This window comes from Suncus etruscus, chromosome 1 (assembly GCF_024139225.1).
Source record: "Suncus etruscus isolate mSunEtr1 chromosome 1, mSunEtr1.pri.cur, whole genome shotgun sequence".
Taxonomy (NCBI): domain Eukaryota; kingdom Metazoa; phylum Chordata; class Mammalia; order Eulipotyphla; family Soricidae; genus Suncus; species Suncus etruscus.
Genome location: NC_064848.1, coordinates 82,923,647 through 82,947,271, shown reverse-complemented (window position 1 = coordinate 82,947,271; position 23,625 = coordinate 82,923,647). Strand labels below are relative to the sequence as shown.

General features: G+C 35.3%; 1 protein-coding gene across 1 annotated transcript in view; it reads left to right on the top strand.

Annotated features, from left to right (window-relative positions):
* The window catches only part of SVEP1 (sushi, von Willebrand factor type A, EGF and pentraxin domain containing 1), a 249,330-nt gene that overhangs the window by 12,499 nt on the left and 213,206 nt on the right, over nucleotides 1-23,625 (top strand). The window contains 3 exon segments of the mRNA XM_049784433.1: nucleotides 20,491-20,628; nucleotides 20,630-20,692; nucleotides 20,695-20,749. Of these exon segments, the coding sequence (XP_049640390.1) occupies nucleotides 20,491-20,628; nucleotides 20,630-20,692; nucleotides 20,695-20,749 (256 nt within the window).

Genomic DNA, 23,625 nt, shown 5'->3' with positions numbered 1-23,625 from the left:
GGACCGAGGAGTGATTTCTGAGCGCATAGCCAGGAGTAACCCCTGAGCGTCACCAGGTGTGCCCCCCAAAACAAACAAACAAAAAAAAAAAAAGAAATAACTACACTAACAACTATCATGACAATGGTAATGAGTGAAAGAAGTAGAATGCCTGTCTTGAATACAGGCAGGAGAGTGGGGGAAGAGGGAAATGGGGGGTATTGGTGGTGAGAAAGTTGCACTGGTGAAGGGGGTATACATTTTATGGGTGAAACACAGTTACTAAATTGTTTTTAAACATGTTAAACAAAGAATTTATTATTTAAAAATTTGTTATATCTTTTTCTGATAAGCATTATTGTTATTGTGACTCTTTTTGCCCTGTGTATTAAAATACTGCCAATTTACCTACTATGGTTGATGGCTAGGAAGATTCAGCCATCATACATATATATTGTTTAATTCTGTGTGTATTGATAAGTTCTGCTCTGGAGTTGCCATCTGTAAATAACATTCTCTCTCTCTCTCTCTGTGTCTCTTTCTCTGTCTCTCTGTCTCTCTCTGTCTCTCTGTCTCTCTGTCTCTCTCTGTCTCTCTTTCTCTGTCTCTCTCTGTCTCTCTCTGTCTCTCTCTGTCTCTCTGTCTCTCTCTGTCTCTCTTTCTCTGTCTCTCTCTGTCTCTCTCTGTCTCTCTCTGTCTCTCTCTGTCTCTCTCTCTCTCTCTCTCTCTCTCTCTCTCTCTCTTTCTCCTCTTAGTTTCTTAGGAATCAAACACACCCATGTTCAGGGTGTATTTCTGGCTATGCTCAGGGATCATTTCTGGTAGTGCTTCCGGATGCTGGGGCTTAAACCTGGGTTGACAGCAGCAAAGAAGTGCCCTACCTGGTGCACTATATCTCCAACTTTTAAATCCTTTTCATTTTAATCCTATGTCATAGACTTTCCCCTTTCAAATAAAGCAGAAAATGGTTTTAAAGGAAATTAGGCAGTTTTTATTTTACAAGGTACTACTCCTAGCCAAGATTTCTCTCTCTTTAGTCATAATATCTTACAAAATATCAGTACATGGTTTTTGTTTTTTTAATTTTTACAGATGTTTTTATTAAGTAGTTTCTTTTTTCCCTTTTATTTCTCTTTTTAATTATTTTTAAAATAATATCTTTATTTAAGCACATGTGTTTTTTAAATGCTTATTCCAAATCAAATGTTTCAGATTACTACTATTGTAATTATCTCACAAGAAAGACACAAAAATGAGTCATTTATATGTAAACAATAGTAAATGTCTGTATTTTAATATTTGCTGCAGAATGCTATGTGGTCTGTCTCTGTGGTCCCAGATTTGGCACCATAACAGATAATTAAACTAAAGAACACAATTATTCCATGTTTTAAAAATTAGCACCAACCCTGGAGAACAACACATACCCACTAAATTCATGGATACATGTATCAGGAAAGGTAGTTAGTACCTCATTCCATTGGAAAATACTGGGAATTGGAGCCCTAAAATGATTACAACAAAGAGGAAACTGGGGGCATTCATATATCAAGTTCAGCAGACACTGTTGAGGGTTGCTTCCTGGAGGGTATTCATTCTCTACCTTTTTCTCCTCCTCTGCAAATAGACAGAATAGTCTTCAGGGACTAACGAAAACCCTGAAATAGATATAGACAGTGGCACTCAGAGTGGGAGGTTGAGACCAGCGAGGCTTAGACAAGGTCAATAGAAAGAGAACTCAAGGAACAACATTTGGCAAAACAAATTACTTTTCCCTGGAAGAAGGAGAGCCATGGAAAATAACTAGACTTGAGTCATCTCCTTGTGGACCAAGGAAGGGAAATCAAATGGGAAATTTGTGGGTGGGTCTGTAAGTGGGATCTGAGAAAAGATGGATATTTCTCCAAAGAGGGCCCACATCGATAGTTTACAAAAACAGAAAACACTGGTGACTTCGTGTTTCTTTTCACTTTTTCTTTCAGAATGTCCTCCTCCTATAATTTCAAGTCAAAGACTTAATGTAGGAATTTAGTTGGCTGAGATTACCCAAATCCCTGTTCTGTAGTTCTTTTCAGGAATTTTATAGAGACACTTAGATACATCTGTTCAATATTTTCCCAAAAAGTGGGTCAATAAAATAAGGAAACGTCAAATTAGATAAAGAAATGATTTAATACTGTCTTGTTACATAACTATGATATAGAAACTTTTGTCTATGTCACAGTGTCTCTCTGCTTGTTGACAGAAATCACATCTTATATCTACTATTACAAAATAGTACTCTTGATAATGTTAGAATTTTTGAAAAGGCTGGGACTGGAGGGATAGAATGGAGGTAAGGCGTTTGCAGAAGGACAGTGGTTCAAATCGTGGCATTCCATATGGTCCCCCCGACACTGCCAGGAGCGATTTCTGAGCTTAGAGCCAGAAGTAACCCCTGAGCGCTGCTGGGTGTGACCCAAAAACAACAAAAGCATTTTGAAAAGGCATAGATTTCTATTTCTAGTATTAGGAATAGTACTATAAATCTCTGATTAGTTCCTAACTAAAACAAACTATAGTTGTAGCATTTTCTCCAAGAAATAAGTAGTGAATTCTCATTTCTTTAAGTAATAGATTATAATAAATTTAGCCAATAATTTCAGACTGTTCTGGCTCAAGTGGGTACTTTCCCCTCCTCTAGTTGTGTGGCTACATATGGTGGTGCTCAGGGATTACTCCTGGCAAAGCTCATGGGAACCATATGCTAGGGAATGAACTTGGATCAGCCAGGTGTAAAGCAAGCTTCTTACCTGCAGTACCATCCCTCTGGCCTTCAAGTAAGAATTTTTCTCTTTTTCTGCTTGGAGCTTATTACCTCTTAGCTCATGTAGAGTTGTATTGGTTAAAGGTTCACAATTTTCCTAATCCTCCACATACAATTGTTTGTCTCCATTCATGTTCCAAATGAAATGCTGCTTATATTATTTTTTTCTTTCTCTCTTTTTAAATTTTAATTTATTTTTAATTAATATCTTTATTTAAACACCTTGATTACAAACATGATTGTGATTGGGTTTCAGTCCTGTAAATAACACTCCCCCTTTACCAGTGCAACATTCCCATCCCCAATGTCTCAAATCTCCCTCCTCCCCACCCCACCCCCACTTATACTTGAGACAGGCTTTCTACTTCCCTCATTCATTCACACTGTTATGATAGTTCTCAATGTAGTTATTCTCTAACTGCACTCATCACTCTTTGTGGTGAGCTTTATCCAGCCCTCCTCTCTTTTGTCTCTGAAAATTATTGCAAGAATGTCTTTTCTAATAAAAGTCATTTTTGCAACAATCCTCAGAGACAATGAGAGGAGGGCTGGAACTTCCAGCTCACTTCATGAAACTCACCACAAAAAGTGGTGAGTTCAGTTATAGAAATAACTACACAGAGAACTACCATAAGCATGTGAATTAATGAGGTGGGATGGGGTGGGATGGAGGGAGATTTGGGACATTGGTGGTGGGAATGTTGCACTGGTGAAGGGGGTGTTCTTTACATGACTAAAATCTAATCACAATCTTAAATGTAATCAAGATGTTTAAATAAAGAAAAAAAGTTTCAAAAAAAAAGAATGTCTTTTCTTTTTCTTTTTTTCTTTTATTTTTCTTAAAACACATAGATGAGTGAGACCATTCTGCATTTATCTCTATCCCTCTGACTTATTTCACGCAGTATAATGGATTCATGCATAGGAAAATTTCATGACTTCATCTCTCCTGAAGGCTGCATAATATTCCATTGTGTATATGTACTACAATTTCTTTAGCCACTCATATGTTGAAGAGCATCTTGGTTGTTTCCAGAGTCTGGCTATTATAAATAGTGCTGCAATGAATATAGGTGTGAGGAAGGGATTTTTGTATTGTATTTTTGTGTTCTTAGGGTATATCCCTAGGAGTGTTATAGCTGGATCATATGGGAGCTCAATTTCCAGGTTTTGGAGGAGTCTCCATATCGCTTTCCATAAAGGTTGGACTAGACAGCATTCCCACCAGCAGTGGATAAGAGTTCCTTTCTTTTCATATTTCCACCAGCACTGCTTGTTCTCATTCTTTGTGATATGTGCCAATCTCTGTGGTGTAAGATGTTACCTCATAGTTGTTTTGATTCGCATCTCCCTGATGATTAGTGATGTGGAACTTTTTTGTTCATGTGCCTTTTGGCCATTTGTATTTCTTTTATTGTCAAAGTGTCTATCCATTTCTTCTCCCCATTTTTGATGGGATTAGATTTTTTTCTTGTAAAGTTCTGTTACTGCCTGCTGGTTATATTGTAATTGCTTTATCTAACTGATGGAACCATTATGGCAACCATATTAATAATTAAGAGTGAATACTGCTGTCAGATACCAGTCCAAGCACTTTCCTTAATGAACTTGTTAAATCTTTTCATTAGAAAAACCTCCTAGTGGGGGCAAAGCAATAGCACAGTGCAACCCAGGCTTGATCCTCAGCATCCCATACTATCCCTTGAGCCTGCCAGGGATGATTTCTTAGTGTAATAGAGGAGTAACCCAAGTGCCAAATAAACCAAGTAACTTAATCAAGAAAGAAGAAAGAAAGAAAGAAAGAAAGAAAGAAAGAAAGAAAGAAAGAAAGAAAGAAAGAAAGAAAGAAGGAAGGAAGGAAGGAAGGAAGGAAGGAAGGAAGGAAGGAAGGAAGGAAGGAAGGAAGGAAGGAAGGAAGGAAGGAAGGAAGGAAGGAAGGAAGGAAGGAAGGAAAGGAAAGAAAGAAAAAGAAAGAAAGAAAGAAAGAAAGAAAGAAAGAAAGAAAGAAAGAAAAAAGAAAGAAAGAAAGAAAGAAAGAAAGAAAGAAAGAAAGAAAGAAAGAAAGAAAGAGAAGGAAGAAAGAAGAAAGAAAGAAAGAAAGAAGAAAGAAAGAAAGAGAAAGAAAGAAAGAAAGAAAGAAAGAAAGAAAGAAAGAAAGAAAGAAAGAAAGAAAGAAAGAAAGAAAGAAAGAAAGAAAGAAAGAAAGAAAAAAAAAAGAAAGAAGAAAAGAAAGAAGAAACTTCCTTGGTTAGGCTATTATTATTCTTGTTCTTGCTCTTGTGTTATCCCCAAAGTATAGATGAGGAAAATGAGGCAGAGAAGATGTAAGTAGCTGACCTCCCAACCAGTTAACTGTTCAAGGGTCACAGAGGCCCCTTAGTGATACTCAGACAATTGGGATGGATGGTCTGATGCTAGGACACTGAGAGGTAAAGGATTTAATATGCAACTGGAATTCCATGCACACAAAATATATGTGTTCCTGCCCCTCCTCTCTGCTATCTGGTTAGGACATCACAAGCACCTACTCACCAGTTCCAAAGATATGCAACAAGGGCAGCCATGAGGTAGACTTGGGTATGTTAATGAGCAAGCCATGAAGTAAGTACTGAGCAGTCTTAGAACTTGGAGGAAAAAGTACTTTGAGACTGTCATTAGAATAAAGACCAGACCGTCAAACCCTAGTGATAATCCCTAGTGATCTCCCTTATGTTCATTTCATCATCCTTGTTTAGGGAATTGCTTTCCATGCCTCTTTAATATACTTTCATTATATTGACTTAGTTTATTAGTACCTTAGTTTGTTTCTGTAAATCAATGCAAAGACCAAACCATGAAGCCAGTGGGAGATTACTATATCTTCTATTTACAACACAACTGCCTATCTTTTTTATTTATCTTGTTTTTAAATTCTTAGTTCCTTTGATTTAAGGTCTCTATTCAACTTCACATCCTTTATTAAAATAAAGATATTATTAGCAAAATCAAATTTTTTAATCCTAAATTCACTTAGTATCTCTTTCAAAAAAAATCACACAGCCTAAACTTAAGTTTGGTTTAAAAAAATCTTGTACTTATGGCTGTGTGCTCAGGAATCATTTCTGTGGTGGTCAAAGTCCAGAAGTCGTGCCCACATGCAAGGTAAGTGCCTTACTCATAGTACTATCTCAGGGACCCTAAGTTTTTAAGTTTAAACATAAATTTAGTTTATATTAAACCTCCTTATGATGCTGATTATTTTAACTAAATCCAATTTATTATAATCTGGGAGTAATTTTCTTCTGCATCATAATTTTGCATTTCTATTTTCATATGTCATACAATTTTACATATATAAAAGTGTACTTCTTATTATTGTAGTAATTTTTTATAAAGAAAAGAATCCTCACATTTGTCAATTCTCAGGAAAATTATTTCCAAGCACTTTAAAGAATGAACTGGATTCTTTCATATTTAATGATGTTATCACTGTATTAAATGTATATGTAAATTATAACAATTTTTTAAATAAGACTATATTATCCTCAAAATAATTTTAAAAGTTTTTTCTTTTCTTGAGTCATTTATTAAATCAGAAATTTCAACATACATGGGTTATTCTCCAGGATAGATCATATGCTAGGCACATAAAACATACCTTCATAAAATCAAGAGGATAGAAATTTTGCAGGCTACCTTTGCTGAAAACAAGGCTCTGAAGTTAGATGTGAATTACACAGGGACACAGAAAAAATACTTTAACAACTGGAAATTAAACAGTCTACTACTGAAAAACCAGTGGGTCTGAGATGAAATCAAAGAGGAAATCAAAACTTTCCTGGAAACAAATGACAATGAAAACACTAACTATAAGAACCTATGGGATACAGTAAAAGTGGTACTGAGAGGAAAATTTATGGCTTTGCAAGCACACATCAGGAAGGAAGAAGGAGCATACATGAATAGCTTAATGATGCAGCTTATAAAATTATAAAATGATCAACAAAAGGACCCAAAAATAGGGAGACAGAAGGAAATAACAAAGATAAGAGCAGAAATCAATGAAGTTGAAACCCAAAAAACAATCCGAAAGATCAATGAAAGCAGAAGTTGGTTCTTTGAAAAAATAAACAAGATTGACAGACCATTGGCAAAGCTCAAAAAGAAAGAGAGGGAGATAAAATTGATAACCCATATTCAAAATGAAAAGGGGGAGATCACTACAGATACTGCAGAAATTCAAAGAGTATTCAGAGACTACTTTGAGGAAACTCTATGCCACTAAATATGAGAACCTGGAAGAAATGGATAAATTCTTGAACTCATATAACCTTCCGTGGTTGAATAAAGAGGATGTAGCATATCAAATCACCCCCATCATTATTGAAGAAATTAAAACCGTAATCAAAAGTTTGCCCAAAAAATAAAATCAGAATTTTGTATTCAAATATCATTTGAGGTGGTTTTACTTTCTACTTTGACTGCAAAGTATAAAGCCTATGAATAAGTTCTTTAATATCTTTGACTCTGGATTGTTGCTTGGTTATATTTTAGAGACATTTAACATCTCAACAAAAATAAACTTACATATTTATTCATAGCAGTGTTATACTAGACTTGAATTTGAATTTGTTATTTGCTAATAAATTAATAATTTGTTTATGAGAGATTCCACAAGTACTCTTTTCATTTTCATTTGGATTATGACAGCTTTATTTTATTTTTTTCCTGCTGATTTAACTTATCCTCAGTTCATTTATAAAATGGGTGGTGGAGTTTGGTGGAATTTTATTTGGTCTTGTGCGTGCTTATTTCATTGTTGTTTATAATGTGACCCGTCTGCTACTCATCAGCTTCTATGAACACTATTTCCCAATTTGGTGTATGGTCCCTATGGGTCCATATCAAAATGATTTGTGTAACATTTAATAGCTGAAGCATGTATGTGGGTGGAAAAACTCTGTGACCATTAATTTGAGATTAAGTTCTTTTTTTGACCCTCTGGTACTTCTGTGATTTGGCTAGACTAGACTAAATAGTGTAAATATTATTAGAGCCAACATTTTTTTCTAAAATTTTAGTCTATGAAGATTGAATAAACAATGAAAAGAAATGAGACATACTAGCTGTGGTTACTATCTATGTTATACTTTTGTTATGAATTTGCTCTTTGTTTTTAATTAATGGTCTTATCATCAGATTTTATATCTAAAACTCCCTTCTACAGTACCTACTTTAAATAAAAGCTCATGGCAGATTTGGTGAAATAAGTTTAAATTAATATTTACGTGTTCATATTTCACAATTTCAGCACAGTATTTACTGTTACAATAATATCACGGTATTGCACTAATATGCTTGTTAAGCTAACAGTCGAAAATTAATTCTTTATTCATTATTAATTAATTATTCCTTTACTCATTTGTTTTATTATCTTTTAATTTTTTGTTGAGATAATGTTGGCTTACAAGAGTACAAATGCTTTTAGATTATCAGTAGAATGAGAATGATCAACATTTGACATAGTGTATCTTGTGATTTAACTTTGTATACAGCTATATATATTAAGTATATTAATATATTTTGTAATATAAGTATATTGTGATTGAGTTAACGTAATAGAATATAGCATGGGCATTGACATGGACTTATATTCCCTGAAAAACTTGATCGTTTGAAAATATTTCAAGGGGAGATAAATATTCAACTGACTTTTGTGTAACTGCTAAATGTGGAGGTAAATGTACGAGGAAAAGAAATAAAATTAGTAAAACATTTCCAGGTATGGGGACAGATAAATAGCATTAAGGGCTGGAATGCTTGCTTTTCCAGTGGGAACTTCTAGCTTGATCTCCGGCACCATATGATCTCCCTGATACCACATAGAACAACACTAGAACTGACTCCTGAGCACTACTGGATGATACCCCTACTTAAAAAAAATTTCTAGGTAGAGCAAATATGGACAGTATAGTACTTTTTACATTTTCCAAATAAACTTATGCAATGGGAATATAGTGTAAGACACAGATTGGGAAAGAGGGCAATAGACAACATTGTGATAAGGCTGGAAATGTTACTTAGGACTGGAATTTTAAAAAAAACTTTAGGCATTAGTTTGTAGATAACAGAAAAAGTACTAAATCCTAGAAAGCATCTGTTATGTGTACTTAACATGAGTTAGTAAAACACTAAAATGGAAATGAGAAATAAGAGGATAAACAACAGGCTGAAGTGAAAATAAAATGGGCTGAGCAGCTGAAAGGAAGAGAGAACCATGCAAAATAAAGAGCTATTGTTAACAAGGGAAGTAAAGAGAGATGCCAGGATTTAATTCTTAATTAGAACTCAAAGGAGAGAGAACAACATTCCATAGAACCCAAACAGTGATATGGAAAAAAGAGTTTGAGATATTTTCACCAAATTCAGCTGGAAGTGGTATTAGATAAAAATAAAAAGAGAATAGATCGAAAATGATGAGCCAACAAACTACTTATTGTTCTAGAATTAATATTCAAAAATATGGAAGAGTGAACTTTCCTTGAACTGAAAAAAATAGTATTCAGATCAAATATATTCACTACATAGAGCTTGGTAAACATATTAGACTATGAAGGATGGAAGAAATATTTTTAATAGCTGATGGTGTCATTTGCACGCAAGATTTCCTAACTAAGAAAATATTATAGTGGAAAACAAGTCAAAACACATAATTTACTAACTTTATGCTTCCTGAAGGAGAGTGACACTGATATAGTCACAATAAAGATTTTTTTTTCATAAAATCAAATTCTTTAAGACATGATTTATGGGTATCTCTAGTTTTTATCCACAATGAAGGAAGGTTTCATGTGTAAATTGAACATGTAGTTTAATGAATGGAGCCCAAGGACAAATATTGTCCTCATGTTAAGATTCATTGTGACCTCTCCTTTCCTTTTAAGCTCATTTTTCAAAACAATACCCTTGTGGCCTGACTGGGGAGAGGGGCTGCCTTCTTGTGTAATGGTGATAGATCTCAGCTTTTAGAACAATGTTACACAACCCCGCATTTTTATCATTCTAATGACCGTTGCTGGACAAGGGAAAGCTGACTTTCCAGCCAGATAGTTTATACAAACTAATCAGAAGCTGGATATGATACAGATGGTGATAACCTTCGTCATAAAATGCCCATATGAGTTCTGCTCTGCTGCAGATCATTGGGCCTCATTCAGTATTCTAGGCCCACAAACTTGTTTTCTTAAATCTTTAGAAGGGAAAGCAGATGGATGTAAAATCTTCATAACAATAAGAAGAGTCAAGTGCTGGGCCTCTACCACATTCCCTACAATCTCAGGCACAGATCTCTGTATTTCTTAGATCCATGGGATGAAAAAATATTTTGATTGAATGCATCATATTCTCATTTAAGTACAATGAATTGAAAGGATTGAAGAAGATGGTGTAAAATGCATTCCAAGACCAGTTCTTGTTTAATACTAGTCCCGCTATGATTACTATTTTAAGTTTAATATTTTATTTTGCAACATTTTCCTGTAATTTGCAATATTTTCAATATTTGCAATTTTTTTCCTGTAAGTAATCATTAGTTCTCTGCAAACAGAGAAAAGCAATAAAACACTAAAGTGTTTTGTGTGGTCTGAGTAGAACAGCAAGATATCTCTCTTGATTCCTAAACTGACTATTAAAGGAGTGCAATTAACATGGTTCTGAAGTTAGTAGTATAGGATAATATTTGTATTCCAGGGGGCATAAGTCACGAAAATAAACATTTTCTTCAATACAAGACTGTACAAAATGCACTATCCACATGTCTACACAGATGTTCTCTGCATTCCTCTGCTCACTCACACCAAGTCACCCATGTATCTTTTCCTTTATCTACTCCACTCACCCTTTAATTCACTCATTGAGTAAATATTTGTGAGCACATCCTCTGTGCCAAAAACTATAAAGAATACAGTACTGAATGAGATAAGTTACTTCTTGTTGCCCTTCTCTCCTTTCTATGTTAACTCTCAGTTTTTATTATTTAAATAATTTCTTTATTTAAGCACTATGGCTACAAACACGTTCAGAATTGGGTTTCAGCCATAAAATTCACACACCTTCTTCACCAGTACATCTTTCCCATTCAGTGTTTAACAGTTTTTTTCTTATTACTAACTTTATGCTCTTGCTGAAAATAGAGTAACTCAAACAGTTTAGTGCACTCTCTATGAAAGTTAGCTTATGCTTTCAAAGTGAAATAACTCAGAAAGATTTTGCCACTGAGTAAAAAGCAAGAAGGCAGAAATCAGGTTGCATATCTTGGAGTACTTGCTATGAGTTACCCTTTGAATGTCAAGATATAAATAAAAATATAAATAAAATAATGTCTCATTGTGCCTTTTGTAACAAGACTTTTTTTTGTAATAAGAATTTTTTCTGCCCAAGGATAGATTAAATGAAAAAATAAAGTGTGTATTTCTGGCCTTTACAATTATTGGTTGATTTGATTTGCTTGTGGTATTTATTAATGAAAATGTAAAAGATACATATTTATGCATGTGTACATACATTCATTATATATAATAGTGCATTTAGATCCATTTCAATTTTTAATATGTATATTTATCATTATTTGGCCAGAACGAGCTTATTCAAAGGTTTTAGATTCTCTTTGACAAGGTCTTGGTAACTTTTGACTACTTTACTTTCTATCACAACTGGGTGTCCTAAGCTCAAATTGTATATTACATGAACTAAGCTTGAAGTGGGTCATTTCTATATAAATTCCTACCTCTTTTTAGTAGGAAATCATTTGGTTCAGGGTACATTTTGTCAGGGTTCTAGCAGAGATGATTATTTCTATTGGGTTTGATTTTTTTATTTTTTTAAATCAGTGTACCTTAGAATTAGATTAGTCAAACTGGAATTGCTGGATTAAATGATAAAAGACTTGGGGGGGTGGGCCACACCCTTTGGCTTCAGAGGTTACTCCTGGCTCTGTGCTCAGAAGTACTCCTAGCAGGCTCGGGGGAATCATACGGATTCTGAGGATTCAACCTTGGTCAGTCACCTGTGTGAAAGGCTAATGCCCTACCTGCTCTGCTATTGCTCTGGCCCCAGATAAAAGACATTTTAATAAAAAAAAAACTGATAAAACCTAGAGCTCGATTGGAAAAGAAAACTTTCAATGTTAATCACAAACATTTTGAAAGAGAAAAATATGATTATACTTTCCCAGATTGAAAAAGATGCAATCAGGCCTGCCCAATGGTTCCTGACTGTGAGAAACTGTGAGTGATGCCTGTGAGTGTATTCCACTGTCCTGTCTCCTGAACCTCTTGGAAGTAGGCTGAAACGGCCCAGAAAAATAGCTCTCCCAGAGGCTCATCCAAGGGCCAGAATGCCAAGGAACTGTGTATGACCATGAAAACTGGCTACCCGCAGTATTCTGCAGAAAGGCAGGTCCCCTGTTTGTGTCGTCAGGCTGGGAAAATCTACACCTGCCCAGTGGTTCTCAACTGTGTCAACTATCCTGTCTCCTGAACCTCTTGGGAGTGGGCTGAAAATGACCCAGAAAAATAGCTCTCCCAGAGGCACCAGAAGAGCACGGCCACTCCGCTGCACTTTGTGGCTGTGTGCTCTTTCTAACCAATGAACCCCACCATAACATGCAGAAAAAACCACACCACAAGTGTGACAATGGGGAAACCTTGCAGGCAAACACCATGCACAGAGAATGAAGACGATAACTCGAATGACCTAAAAATTCCAACCATCTGATTAACCTCTAGAATAAGGAGTTTAGAATAGAAATATGGAAGATGTTTGTAGAACTCAAAGAAAGCATAGATTGGTCTGAACAGAACACAAAGACAGAAATCAGAAAACTCCAAACTGAAATAACAGATCTGAAAAACATGGTAGCTCAACTGAAAAACTCAGTGGATGGCCTCTCCAGCAGGGTAACAGCAGCTGAGGACAGAATTGGCGTGCTGGGAAAGGAGATGCAGAAAAACTCAACACAGCAGAAAAAATTGGGAAAGAACCTTAAGACAAACTATCAGGCAATGGACAAAGTACTCAAGGAATGTGAACATGAAAATAGAAGTCTTTGATAAACTCAACAGAAACAACATAAAAATCATTGGAGTCCAGAGGCCCAGGTAGGAGATCTCTAGGAAGAATCAACTGTCAAAGACATCATCAAAGAGATACTCCCAGAGTTAAAGACTACATGCAATCAAATCCTGCATGCCCGAAGAGTACCAGCTAAAAGAGACCCAAAGAAAAACACCCCAAGACACATCCTCGTTACAATGACAAATCCCACAGATAGAGATAGAATACTGAAAGCAGCAAGATCAAAAAGGGAAATTACATTCAAAGGAGCATTTCTAAGACCTACAGCAGACATGTCGCAAGAAACTCTCAAGGCCAGAAGATAGTGGTGGGATGTTGTGACAAGACTGAATGAAATGGATGCCTCACCAAGAATACTGCACTCAGCCTGACTCACGTTCAGGTTTGAAGGAAGGATACATAGCTTCATGGATAAACAACAGCTCAGAAACTTCACAGATGAAAAACCAGCCTTAAAGAAAAAAATGACAGGTCTACTTTAAGCAAGAGAGACCAACAAACACAGAAAACTTATCTACAAAGATGACATTAAATCCTATGACAATCATCTCCCTCAATGTCAATAGACTAAATTCACCAATTAAAAGACACAGAGTGGCAAAATGGGTCAAAAAGATGAATCCAAGCTTCTGCTGTCTACAAGAAACACGCTAAATAGTCAGAACAAACATAGACTTAAACTCAAAGGCTGGAGGAAAATCATCCAAGCAAACAGCACCATTAAAAGGCTGGGGTGGCCATACTAATATCTGATGACACCAACTTTATACTCAGAAAGTGGTAAGGAACAAAGATGGACACTAAGTACAAATGAAGGGATATGTGCAACAGGAAGAAATCTATGCACCCAATGAGAGACCTGCAAATTATCTAATACAATTACTGACAAATCTGAAAGAAGACATCAACACGGCCCTGTCAACACTTGATAGGTCAACCAGACTGAAACCCAACAAAAACATACTAGCCCGGAAAAGAGAAATGGAAGAAAAGGACTAGTAGATATATATGACACTCCATCCCAAAAAACCTGGATACACATTCTTCTTCAATGTACATGGGTCATTCTTCAAGATAGACTACATGCTGACACATAAGCATACCTAAATAAAATCAAGAGGAAGAAACTCTTGCAGGCTACTTTTGCTAACCACAAGGCTCTGAATTAGATGTGAACTACATAGGCACACAGAAGAAAAACTTTAACAATTGGAAATAAACAGCCTGCTACTGAACAAACAGTGGGTCCTAGATGAAATCAAAGAGGAAATCAAAACTTTCCTGGAAAGAAATGATAATGGAGACATAAACTCCCAGATCTATGGGACATAGCAAAAGTGGTCATGAGAGGAAAATTTATAGCTTTACAAGCACACATCAGGAAGGAAGAAGGAAGAAGGGGCATACTTGAATAACTTAATGATGCAGCTCAAAAAATTAGAAAATGACCAACAAAAGGAACCAAAAATAGGGAGACAGAAGGAAATAACAAAGCTGAGAGCAAAAATCAATTAAGTGGAAAAAAAAACAATCTGAAAGATCAACGAAAGCAGAAGTTGGTTCTTTGAAAAAATAAACAAGATTGACAGACCATTGGCAAAACTCACAAAGAAAGAGAGAGAGAAACCTGATAACCTGTATTAGAAATGAAAAGGGGGAGATCACGACAGATATTGCAGAGATCCAAAGAGTAATCAGAGACTACTTTGAGAAACTTTATGCTACTAAACATGAGAACCTAGAAGAAATGGATACATTCTTGTACACATAAATTTCCACAGTTAAGTAAGGAGGATGTAGCATATCTAAACACCCCCATCACTATTGAGGAAATTGAAACTGTAATCAAACATCTGCCTAAAAAGAAAAGCCCAGACGGATTTACTAATGAATTCTTTCAAACCTTTCAAGAGGAGCTACTACCAATCCTAGACAGGGTCTTCCATGAAATTGAAAAAAACAGAAACACTCCCAAACAGCTTTTATGAAGCCAACATCACCTTGATACCAAAACCAGACAGAGATGCTGCCAAAAAAGAAAATTACAGACCAATATCCCTCATGAATACAGATGGAAAGATCTTCAACAAAATCCTGGCAAATAGGATCCAATGCATCATCAAGAAGATCATACAGTAAGATCAAGTAGGTTTCATCCCAGGAATGCGAGGATGGTTTAACATCCATAAATCTATCAACATCATATACAACATCAACAAGAAGAAAAATAAAAATCACATGATCATATCAATAGATGCAGAGAAAGCATTTGATAAGGTCAAACACCCATTCTTGATTAAAAACTCTCAGCAAGATGGGAATGAAAGGAACCATTCTCAATATAGTTAAAGCCATCTACCACTATCCAATGGCAAATATTATCCTCAATGGAGAAAAACTGAAAGACTTTCCTCTAAATTCTTGTACAAGACAAGGCTCTTTGCTCTCACCACTCCTCTTCAACATAGTATTGAAAGTGCTTGCTATAGCGATCAGTCAAGAAAAAAATATCAAGGGAATCCAGATAGGAAAGGAAGAAGTCAAGTTCTCACTGTTTGTAAATGACATGATACTCTACTTAGAAAACCCTAAAGACGCTACCAAAAGCTTCTAGAAACAATAGACTCATATAGCAAGGTGGCAGGCTACAAAATTAACACACAGAAATTAATGGCCTTTTTATACACCAATAATGATAGGGAAAAGATGGACGTTAAAAAGGCAATCCCATTCACATTAGTGCCACACAAACTCAAATATCTTGGAGTCAACTTGACCAAAGACGTGAAGTACCTATACAAAAAAAAAAAAAAAAACAAAAAACAAACTATAAAACCCTGCTCCAAGAAATAAGAGAGGACACACAGAAATGGAAACACATACCCTGCTCATGGATCAAACACTTATGAAGTTTAACTGGAACAATAAACACCCTGGAATAGCTAAAGCACTCCTAGGAAAAAGGAAAATGGAAGGCATTACTTCCCCCAACTTTAAACTGTACTGCAAAACAATAGTTATCAAAACAGCATGGTGTTGGAATAAAGACAGACCCTCAGATTAGTGGAATAAGCTTGAGTTTTCAGACAATGTCCCTCAGAATACAAGCACCTAATTTTTGACAAAGGAGCAAGAAATCCTAAGCGGAAAAAGGAAAACCTCTTCAACAAGTGGTGTTGGCAGAACTGGTTAGCCACTTGCAACAAAGCAAACATAGACCCCCAGTTAACATCATGTACGAAGGTAAAATCCAAATAGATTAAAGACCTTGATATCATATCTAATACTATAAGGTACACAGAACAATACTTAGGTAAAACACTCCATGACATTGAGACTAAAGGCATCTTCAAGGAGGAAACTTCACTTTCCAAACAAGTGGAAGCAGAGATCAACAGATGGAAATACATTAAGCTGAGAAGCTTCTGCACCTCAAAAGAAATAGTGCCCAGAATATAAGAGCCACCCACCGTGTGGGAGAAACTATTAACCCAATACCCATCAGATAAGGGGCTATTATCAAAAATATACAGGGCACTGACAGAACTTTACAAGAAAAAAACATCAAATCCCATCAAATATGGGGAGAAGAAATGAACAGACACTTTGATAAAAAAAAAATACAAATAGCCAAAAGGCATATGAGAAAATGTTCCTCATCACTGATTATCAGGGAGATGCATATCAAAACAACGATGAGATACCATCTCACACCACAGACATTGGCACACATCACAAAGAATGGAAAAATCAGTGCTGGCGGGGATGTGGAGAGAAAGGAACTCTTATCCCCTGCTGGTGGGAATGCTGTCTCGTCCAACCTCTATGGAAAGCAATATGGAGATTCCTCTAAGAACTGGAAATTGAGCTCCCATTTGACCCAGCTATTCCACTCCTAGGGTTATACCCTAGGAACACAAAAACACAATACAAAAACCCCTTCCTCACACCTATATTTATTGCAGCACTATTCACAATAGCCATGCTCTGGAAACAATCAAGATGTCCTTCAACAGACGAATGGCTAAAGAAACGGTGATACATATACACAATGGAATATTATGCAGCCATCAGGAGAGATGAAGTCATGAAATTTTCCTATATATGGATGTACATGGAATCTATCATGCTGAGTGAAATAAGTCAGAGGGAGAGAGAGAGTCAGAGGCTTTAAGAAAAATAAAAGTCATCTTTGCAACAATCCTCAGAGACAATGAGAGGAGGGCTGGAACTTCCAGCTCACTTCATGAAGCTCAACACAAAGAGTGGTGAGTGCAGTTAGAGAAATAACTACACTGAGAACCACCATAATAATGTGAATAAATGAGGGAACTGGAAAGCCTGTCTAGAGTACACGTGGGGGTGGAGTGGGATGGAGGGTGATTTGGGACATTGGTGGTCGGAATGTTGCACTGGTGAAGAGGGTGTTCTTTACATGACTGAAACCTAATCACAATCATATTTGTAATCAATATTTTTAAATAAGGATATTATAAAAATGCAATCAAAATATAGTAGGCAAATTAGTTTAGTAATGATCAAGAAGAAATATATAAATAGTAAAACAGGAGAGACCATGACCAGGGATATAATCACCCAGTTATTTTGGAAAGTTGCTTGCCAGTTTGGATAAATATAAGGAAAGTCTATCTCACATAGTGACAAAATACTTATTTAATAATTTAAAGTATAGAGCATTATATAAAAGTATACGATAATGTCTTAATAGGGTTGGCTAAGAAACCATAAAATATATAAAGACTAGACAACTAAGGACAACCTCATGGTTTTTGACTCAAGGACTCACAATGATAAGTATGGATTTTTTTTATAGAAGGCATTTATTGCAAGTATTCTATATACCATACTGTGTTATGGACTTTGGGAATTGATAATTAAAAAAAAAATACTTACAAGAAAGTTCCACTTAGTGAGGACACTATTTTTATTGTTTGAAGTTGTCCTTGTCGTTTACATTTGAATGTCTTTAAGCTGTATTGGGTTCAACCATTCTTGCTTTCATGTTGAGTTCTTCTCTGTCTCTCTAAGTAAAATAGGAAAAAGTAGAGTTTTAGAATATATTCTCTATTTATTTTCCAAGATATTATAATATTCCATCCAGAAGTGAAACATGTATATGAAAGAGTAGTTTATGATTTGACTGTTAAAATGTTTAAGTACTTATTTTTATAATAGTAAGGTTAATTTTTATTTTAATGTTCGAGTCCACCTGATGATAGGTGTCTTTATCTTGTTACAGCAAACATGAAATGACATTTTCTCAAGTGTTTAAAAACTGAGTCACATTCAAGAATTTTTTCTTATTCCCTACCTCTCTAAGGTTGAGTCTAAACTGGGGGACATTTTTAAAGCTGCAGCAAGAGAGGGAATGTCCACTTCTTACTTCCAATATGTGTGTTCTGGCTTCTGGATTTGCCTGTCATTGGCCAGGGAATGGTGATGATTAGTCACGATGGTTGGTCATCTGTATATAGGCTCATTTCTCTTGGTGCCTCTGTTCCTTGTTGCTTCTAGGGTTTATTCATATCAGTATTGTCTGATTACAGGACATTTCTTTGCCTTTTGATTTCCCTGGTCCAGGATGTTTCCTTTTTTTGCACCCATAACATTGCACGAACCCTCTCCTCAGTTTCTCCAGGATAAAGAAACTTATTGGGTCTTCTTTTTTCCTTAATACCCACAAAATTATTCTCTATTGTTCCATGCTATTGTGACTAAAGAAACTTCCATGGAATATTCCAAATATCCAACTAAAAAGAGGACCCACAGATTCCTTTCATAATGGAATGCCAATCATCTCCTCTGTGGCTGAGTTGCAGGATGTAGTGGGATTTTTTTGGAAAGTACAAATCCTCATAGCTATAGCTGTAATTCTTAATTATATCCCAATGTTGTCTCTTCCTCTCAGAGATTCTTGTTTGGAGTGAGGAAATATTTCACACTAACCAAGCATCATCCCATATCTTCCTGTCATTCTAAAGGGCAGCCTTTTGAACTCCAAGAGACAAGAAATTTGACACTGTTAAGACAAACGTTGGTACAAATATTTGGGGAATGTTGCTATTAATATCTCACATGTTATTCTATTCCACATACCTGACCTCTATGCTTGTCTTTGGTAGAGAACCATCTTGCTGTTTTTCCTTTATTTCACTTTGTCTTTGAAAAGGAGATGTGAAGCATTTGAATAACTTTTCATGCTAATTTTACAGATTTTCTCCTAAATAGTTTTAGTTTTCTTTTGTTTTTGTGTCAAACCTAATAGTACTCAGGGATTATTCCTGCCTCTATAATCAGAAATGACCCCTAATAGTGCTTTGAGTGTTAAGAATTGAACCAGGGTCAGCAGGATGCAAGATGAGTGATTTCAACACTGCATAATCTCTCTAGCCTCAATTAATTCACTTTAAGTCCAAATTTAAGGCTTTATTTTGAGGTTAAAAGAACTAAAATTGGTATGAAAGATTAAATAAAAACCAATTCCTTTTGATTATATGTTAACAAAGAATGCTTTATCTAGAAATGAATGAGAAACTGAGAATCTAGAAATGAATCAGAATCTGAGGGAATCTGGAACTCATTTATGATAAAGTATGTCCCCCAAAGTAAGTTAAGAAATTTTATTTTTTTAATTATACTATTGTTTTGAAGATATTACAAAACATAAGATGCTATTACTGCTCTTTCAGATTACCTTTTTAATGTAGTATTGCCTATTAGTAAATTCCTTCTTAGATCTTGGAGAAAAACATATTCTGGCTCTATTTTCCCTTTTTATTTATTTCTTGTTCAAAATAACAATAAACTTAATCGCCAGGTCAGATTCACTGTTAGATTTTTCTTTTGTCCTCTACAGTTTAGTATTACAAAGCATCAGTGGCAATAGACTACCTTTTAAAATATGTTTATTTTTATACCTATTAGAAGGAACCAGCATAAAACATTTTAAAAATAACCTCACTTATCCTAAAATAATAAAACCCAAATGGTCAAATTTAAGTGAATCAGTATATATTTTTAAGAGATGATAAACCAAAAGCAGCTTGATTGTAGGCTAACATAAAAGATGTTAGGGTTAGGGTTAGCCCATGAAAGATGAAGTATTAATCAATTATATAATTTTGGAAGAACATAGTAAAATGAATTTGGCGAGGAAGCAGGTTGACTGTTGTGAACTCTAGGAAGAACATTTTAGTTTCTGAAAACTTGTAATTTTGACATATAAGATTCAGTTAATATTTTTTAAATTCTGAAATTCTTAATAAAAAATAATAAGTGAAATATGTTCATAAAATTATTTAACAACCATTTGCTATTTTTCTTCAGCAAGCTTCATGGCCATGTTTCTACTACTATTGCTGCTTATACATTTTCAAATATTTTGATGTTTATTGTGATATTGTAAAAAATGGATTATCAGTGTCTACTTTCTTCTATTTTATTGACCAGTGTTCCAATTTTTATAATTTTTAAATGAAAATGTATTGGCTAATACCGTTTTGCATAGGTAGGGATGCACATGGTGGGCCAACACAATACAAACTCATACTATCTTGCCCTATCTGTTACAGCAAATTCTTCGTCATTCTAGAGAAAATGCAACAAAAGTTATATTTCTTATTACTGATGGATATTCCAATGGGGGAGATCCTAGACCCATTGCTGCAGCTCTGAGAGATTTTGGAGTGGAGATCTTCACTTTTGGCATTATGGCAAGGAAATATTCGAGAACTGAATGACATGGCTTCCACCCCAAAGGCGGAACATTGCTTCCCTACTCCCACAGTTTTGAAGATTTGAGGCTTTAGCTCGACCGGGCATTGCATGAAGGTAATGAAAAACTCATGGCATTATAGGTGCCTTTAAGAGCATGTTTATCTCGTTACTGTTGAACCCATTGTAGAATAATACTAAACACACAAAATCTGTTTTGATCTTGATGCTTTTTCTGTATTACGAGAAATGGACAAATATGGATAAAACATTGTGTGACCTTGAAACAAGATTATGTTTTGTTTATTAACAGCTGTGATATATTTTCATTAAAATATCCATATGCTCCTATTCAAGTATGTTAGATCAGTGGAAGAATGTAGGTGTGTTTTGAGGCCACACACAGAGTGGGAAAACTTGACTTAGAGATCATTTACAATTATCTGGAAAGAGGAAGTAAGCATTCAGAGACATGCATGATGATTCTCACCAGAATGTTCCCAGAAATCCACAACAATATATAAGATCAGTAAATACTTAACACATACTTCTTGGATCTGACAGTTTGAAGATAAATATATTTAAAGAGAAGCTGAGTATATACCCCAACAAGGACTAAAATAAATTGATTCATTGGACGTATTTTTTTTCCATTGGAGATATTTTTAAGCCACTGTTTTATAAGGCTATTATTTACTTGGAAAATTTATGTTGGATGAACTTGTAGACATAATGGGGTTGTGTGTTTTAGTAAGCCATGAAAAGCAAATTTAAGGAGAATAAAATAGATCTAGCCTCAGACTGAAACCTGATAGTTAGACTTGATACTGATCCTTCCACATTTATGTGAAAAATTTGATCTGATGGGAAAGTCATGCTAACATGTGGCTTCAGGCAACTAGTGGTGTTCCTTATACGCAGGTCTTCCCTGTGTTGTTGTTCCCAGAAAAGATTTTGAAATAGGCTCTTAGGATCTCAAAAGTTTGACGTAGAACACAACAAAAACTCCCTCAATTTGTCATCTACTATTTGAGTGAATTTGGGGGGAATTATTTAACTTTTGCTTTCATTAGGATTTTTTTGAAAAGGTTAGGGAATGAAAATAGTTCCTACTCCATTGGATTATTATAGGATTAAATGGGTTAATTCATGTAAGTGAATAAAAAAGCTACTAACATTTTATTATACAAAGCCCTAAAAAAACTCTCCACTATTAAGATTCTTTAGGCAAGTTATCAATATCTATGAAGTCCTTTAAAATGTAGATACCGTAATATGTACCACTTATTTTCATTAGGAGAATTAAGTAGAGATATTTAAATTTTTATTAAGTATATTACTTTGCACTGGAAAAAAAGCAGGCAATGTGTTTTCCTTTGTTTCTCCTTTTCTCAAGGAAAAAATTGCCATACCAAATAAGAAGACAGATTAAGTTACTAGATGGGATTATGCAATTATAGAATTATTGCTATATTTTAATAGTTTCCAGTACTACCATTCCTATTTCATAGAAGTAGAAATTTCTGCTATAATGTGAGTTGACCCACCAATTGCTGGAATGTAATCTTCAAAGAAAGTGATATGATTATTATATCAGGGTTTTAAAAGACATAATGTTCATTACAATAAACTGGTGTCTGAAATACATGCTGCTCCGATCAACTTGTAGACTTGGTAAGAAGAAAGTAACTCTCTTTACTGAAAGGTTTCCATCAGGAAAAAAGAAAATTATCCCAGTGCCCCAATATTTATTGTCTTTGGAGCAAGTTTTATTTGGCTGGCTCTCCATAGCCCCATTCAGTCTTAAGACTGTCCATGTTTCTAGTCATTCTTAATAGATACAGACTATGGACTACTATCTTTCATTATATATAAATTACTCTTTTTTTGTTTGTTGCTGGGCCACACCTGGAAATACACAGGGCTTATTCTTGGCTCTGAACTCAGAAATTACTCCTGCTGCTGCTGCTTAGGGGACCATCTGGGATGCCAGAGATAAATTCCAGGTCAGACAAGAGCCCTACCTACTGCTCTTTATAACTTTTATCAGTCTCCCAGACTGAAATTCCGATACACCAGTTTTGATAGCTTGACAGTTAGGTTTTCCTTCTTTTCTTCCTTCCTTCCTTCCTTCCTTCCTTCCTTCCTTCCTTCCTTCCTTCCTTCCTTCCTACCTTCCTTCCTTCCTTCCTTTCTTCCTACTTCCTTCCTTCTTTCTTTCCTACTTCCTTCTTTCCTCCTTTTCCCTGTTTCCTTTCTCCCTTCTCTTTCCCTACCTCCTTCCCTTCTTCTTTTCTTCCTTTCCTTCCTTCCCTCCTTCCTTCCTTACATCCCTCCTTCCCTCATTCCTTCCTTCTTCCTTTCCTTCTTTCTTTTTCCTTCTTTCCTTCACTCTTTCTTTCCTTCCCTCCTTCCTTCCCACTCTCCTTCCCTCCTTCATTTCTTCCCTTCCTCCTTTCCTCCTTCCTTTTTTCCGGCTTCCTTCCCTCTTTCTTTCTTTCTTTCTTTCTTTCTTTCTTTCTTTCTTTCTTTCTTTCTTTCTTTCTTTCTTTCTTTCTTTCTTTCTTTCTTTCTTTCTTTCTTTCTTCTTTCTTTCTTTCTTTCTTTCTTTCTCTTTCTTTCTTCTTTCTTCTTTCATTCTCTTCTTTCTTCTTTCTTTCTTTCTTTCTTTCTTTCTTTCTTTCTTTCTTTCTTTCTTTCTTTCTTTCTTTCTTTCTTTCTTTCTTTCTTTCTTTCTTTCTTTCTTTCTTTCTTTCTTTCTTTCTTTCTTTCTTTCTTCTCTTCCTCCTCCCTACTTCCATCTTTCCTCCCTTCTTTTCTTCCTTTCTCCATTCTCCTTCCCTGGAGCCCAGATCTAACTTAAATCTGGAACCTAATATTCCACCTTTGAGATATGTCCTTAGTCTGTAACTAGGATTGTTTTCTTGCTTAATTGCTCTACTACTAAATAAATATGATGTCCAGTATCTCAGATCTAGGTCCTTATGTTGAAG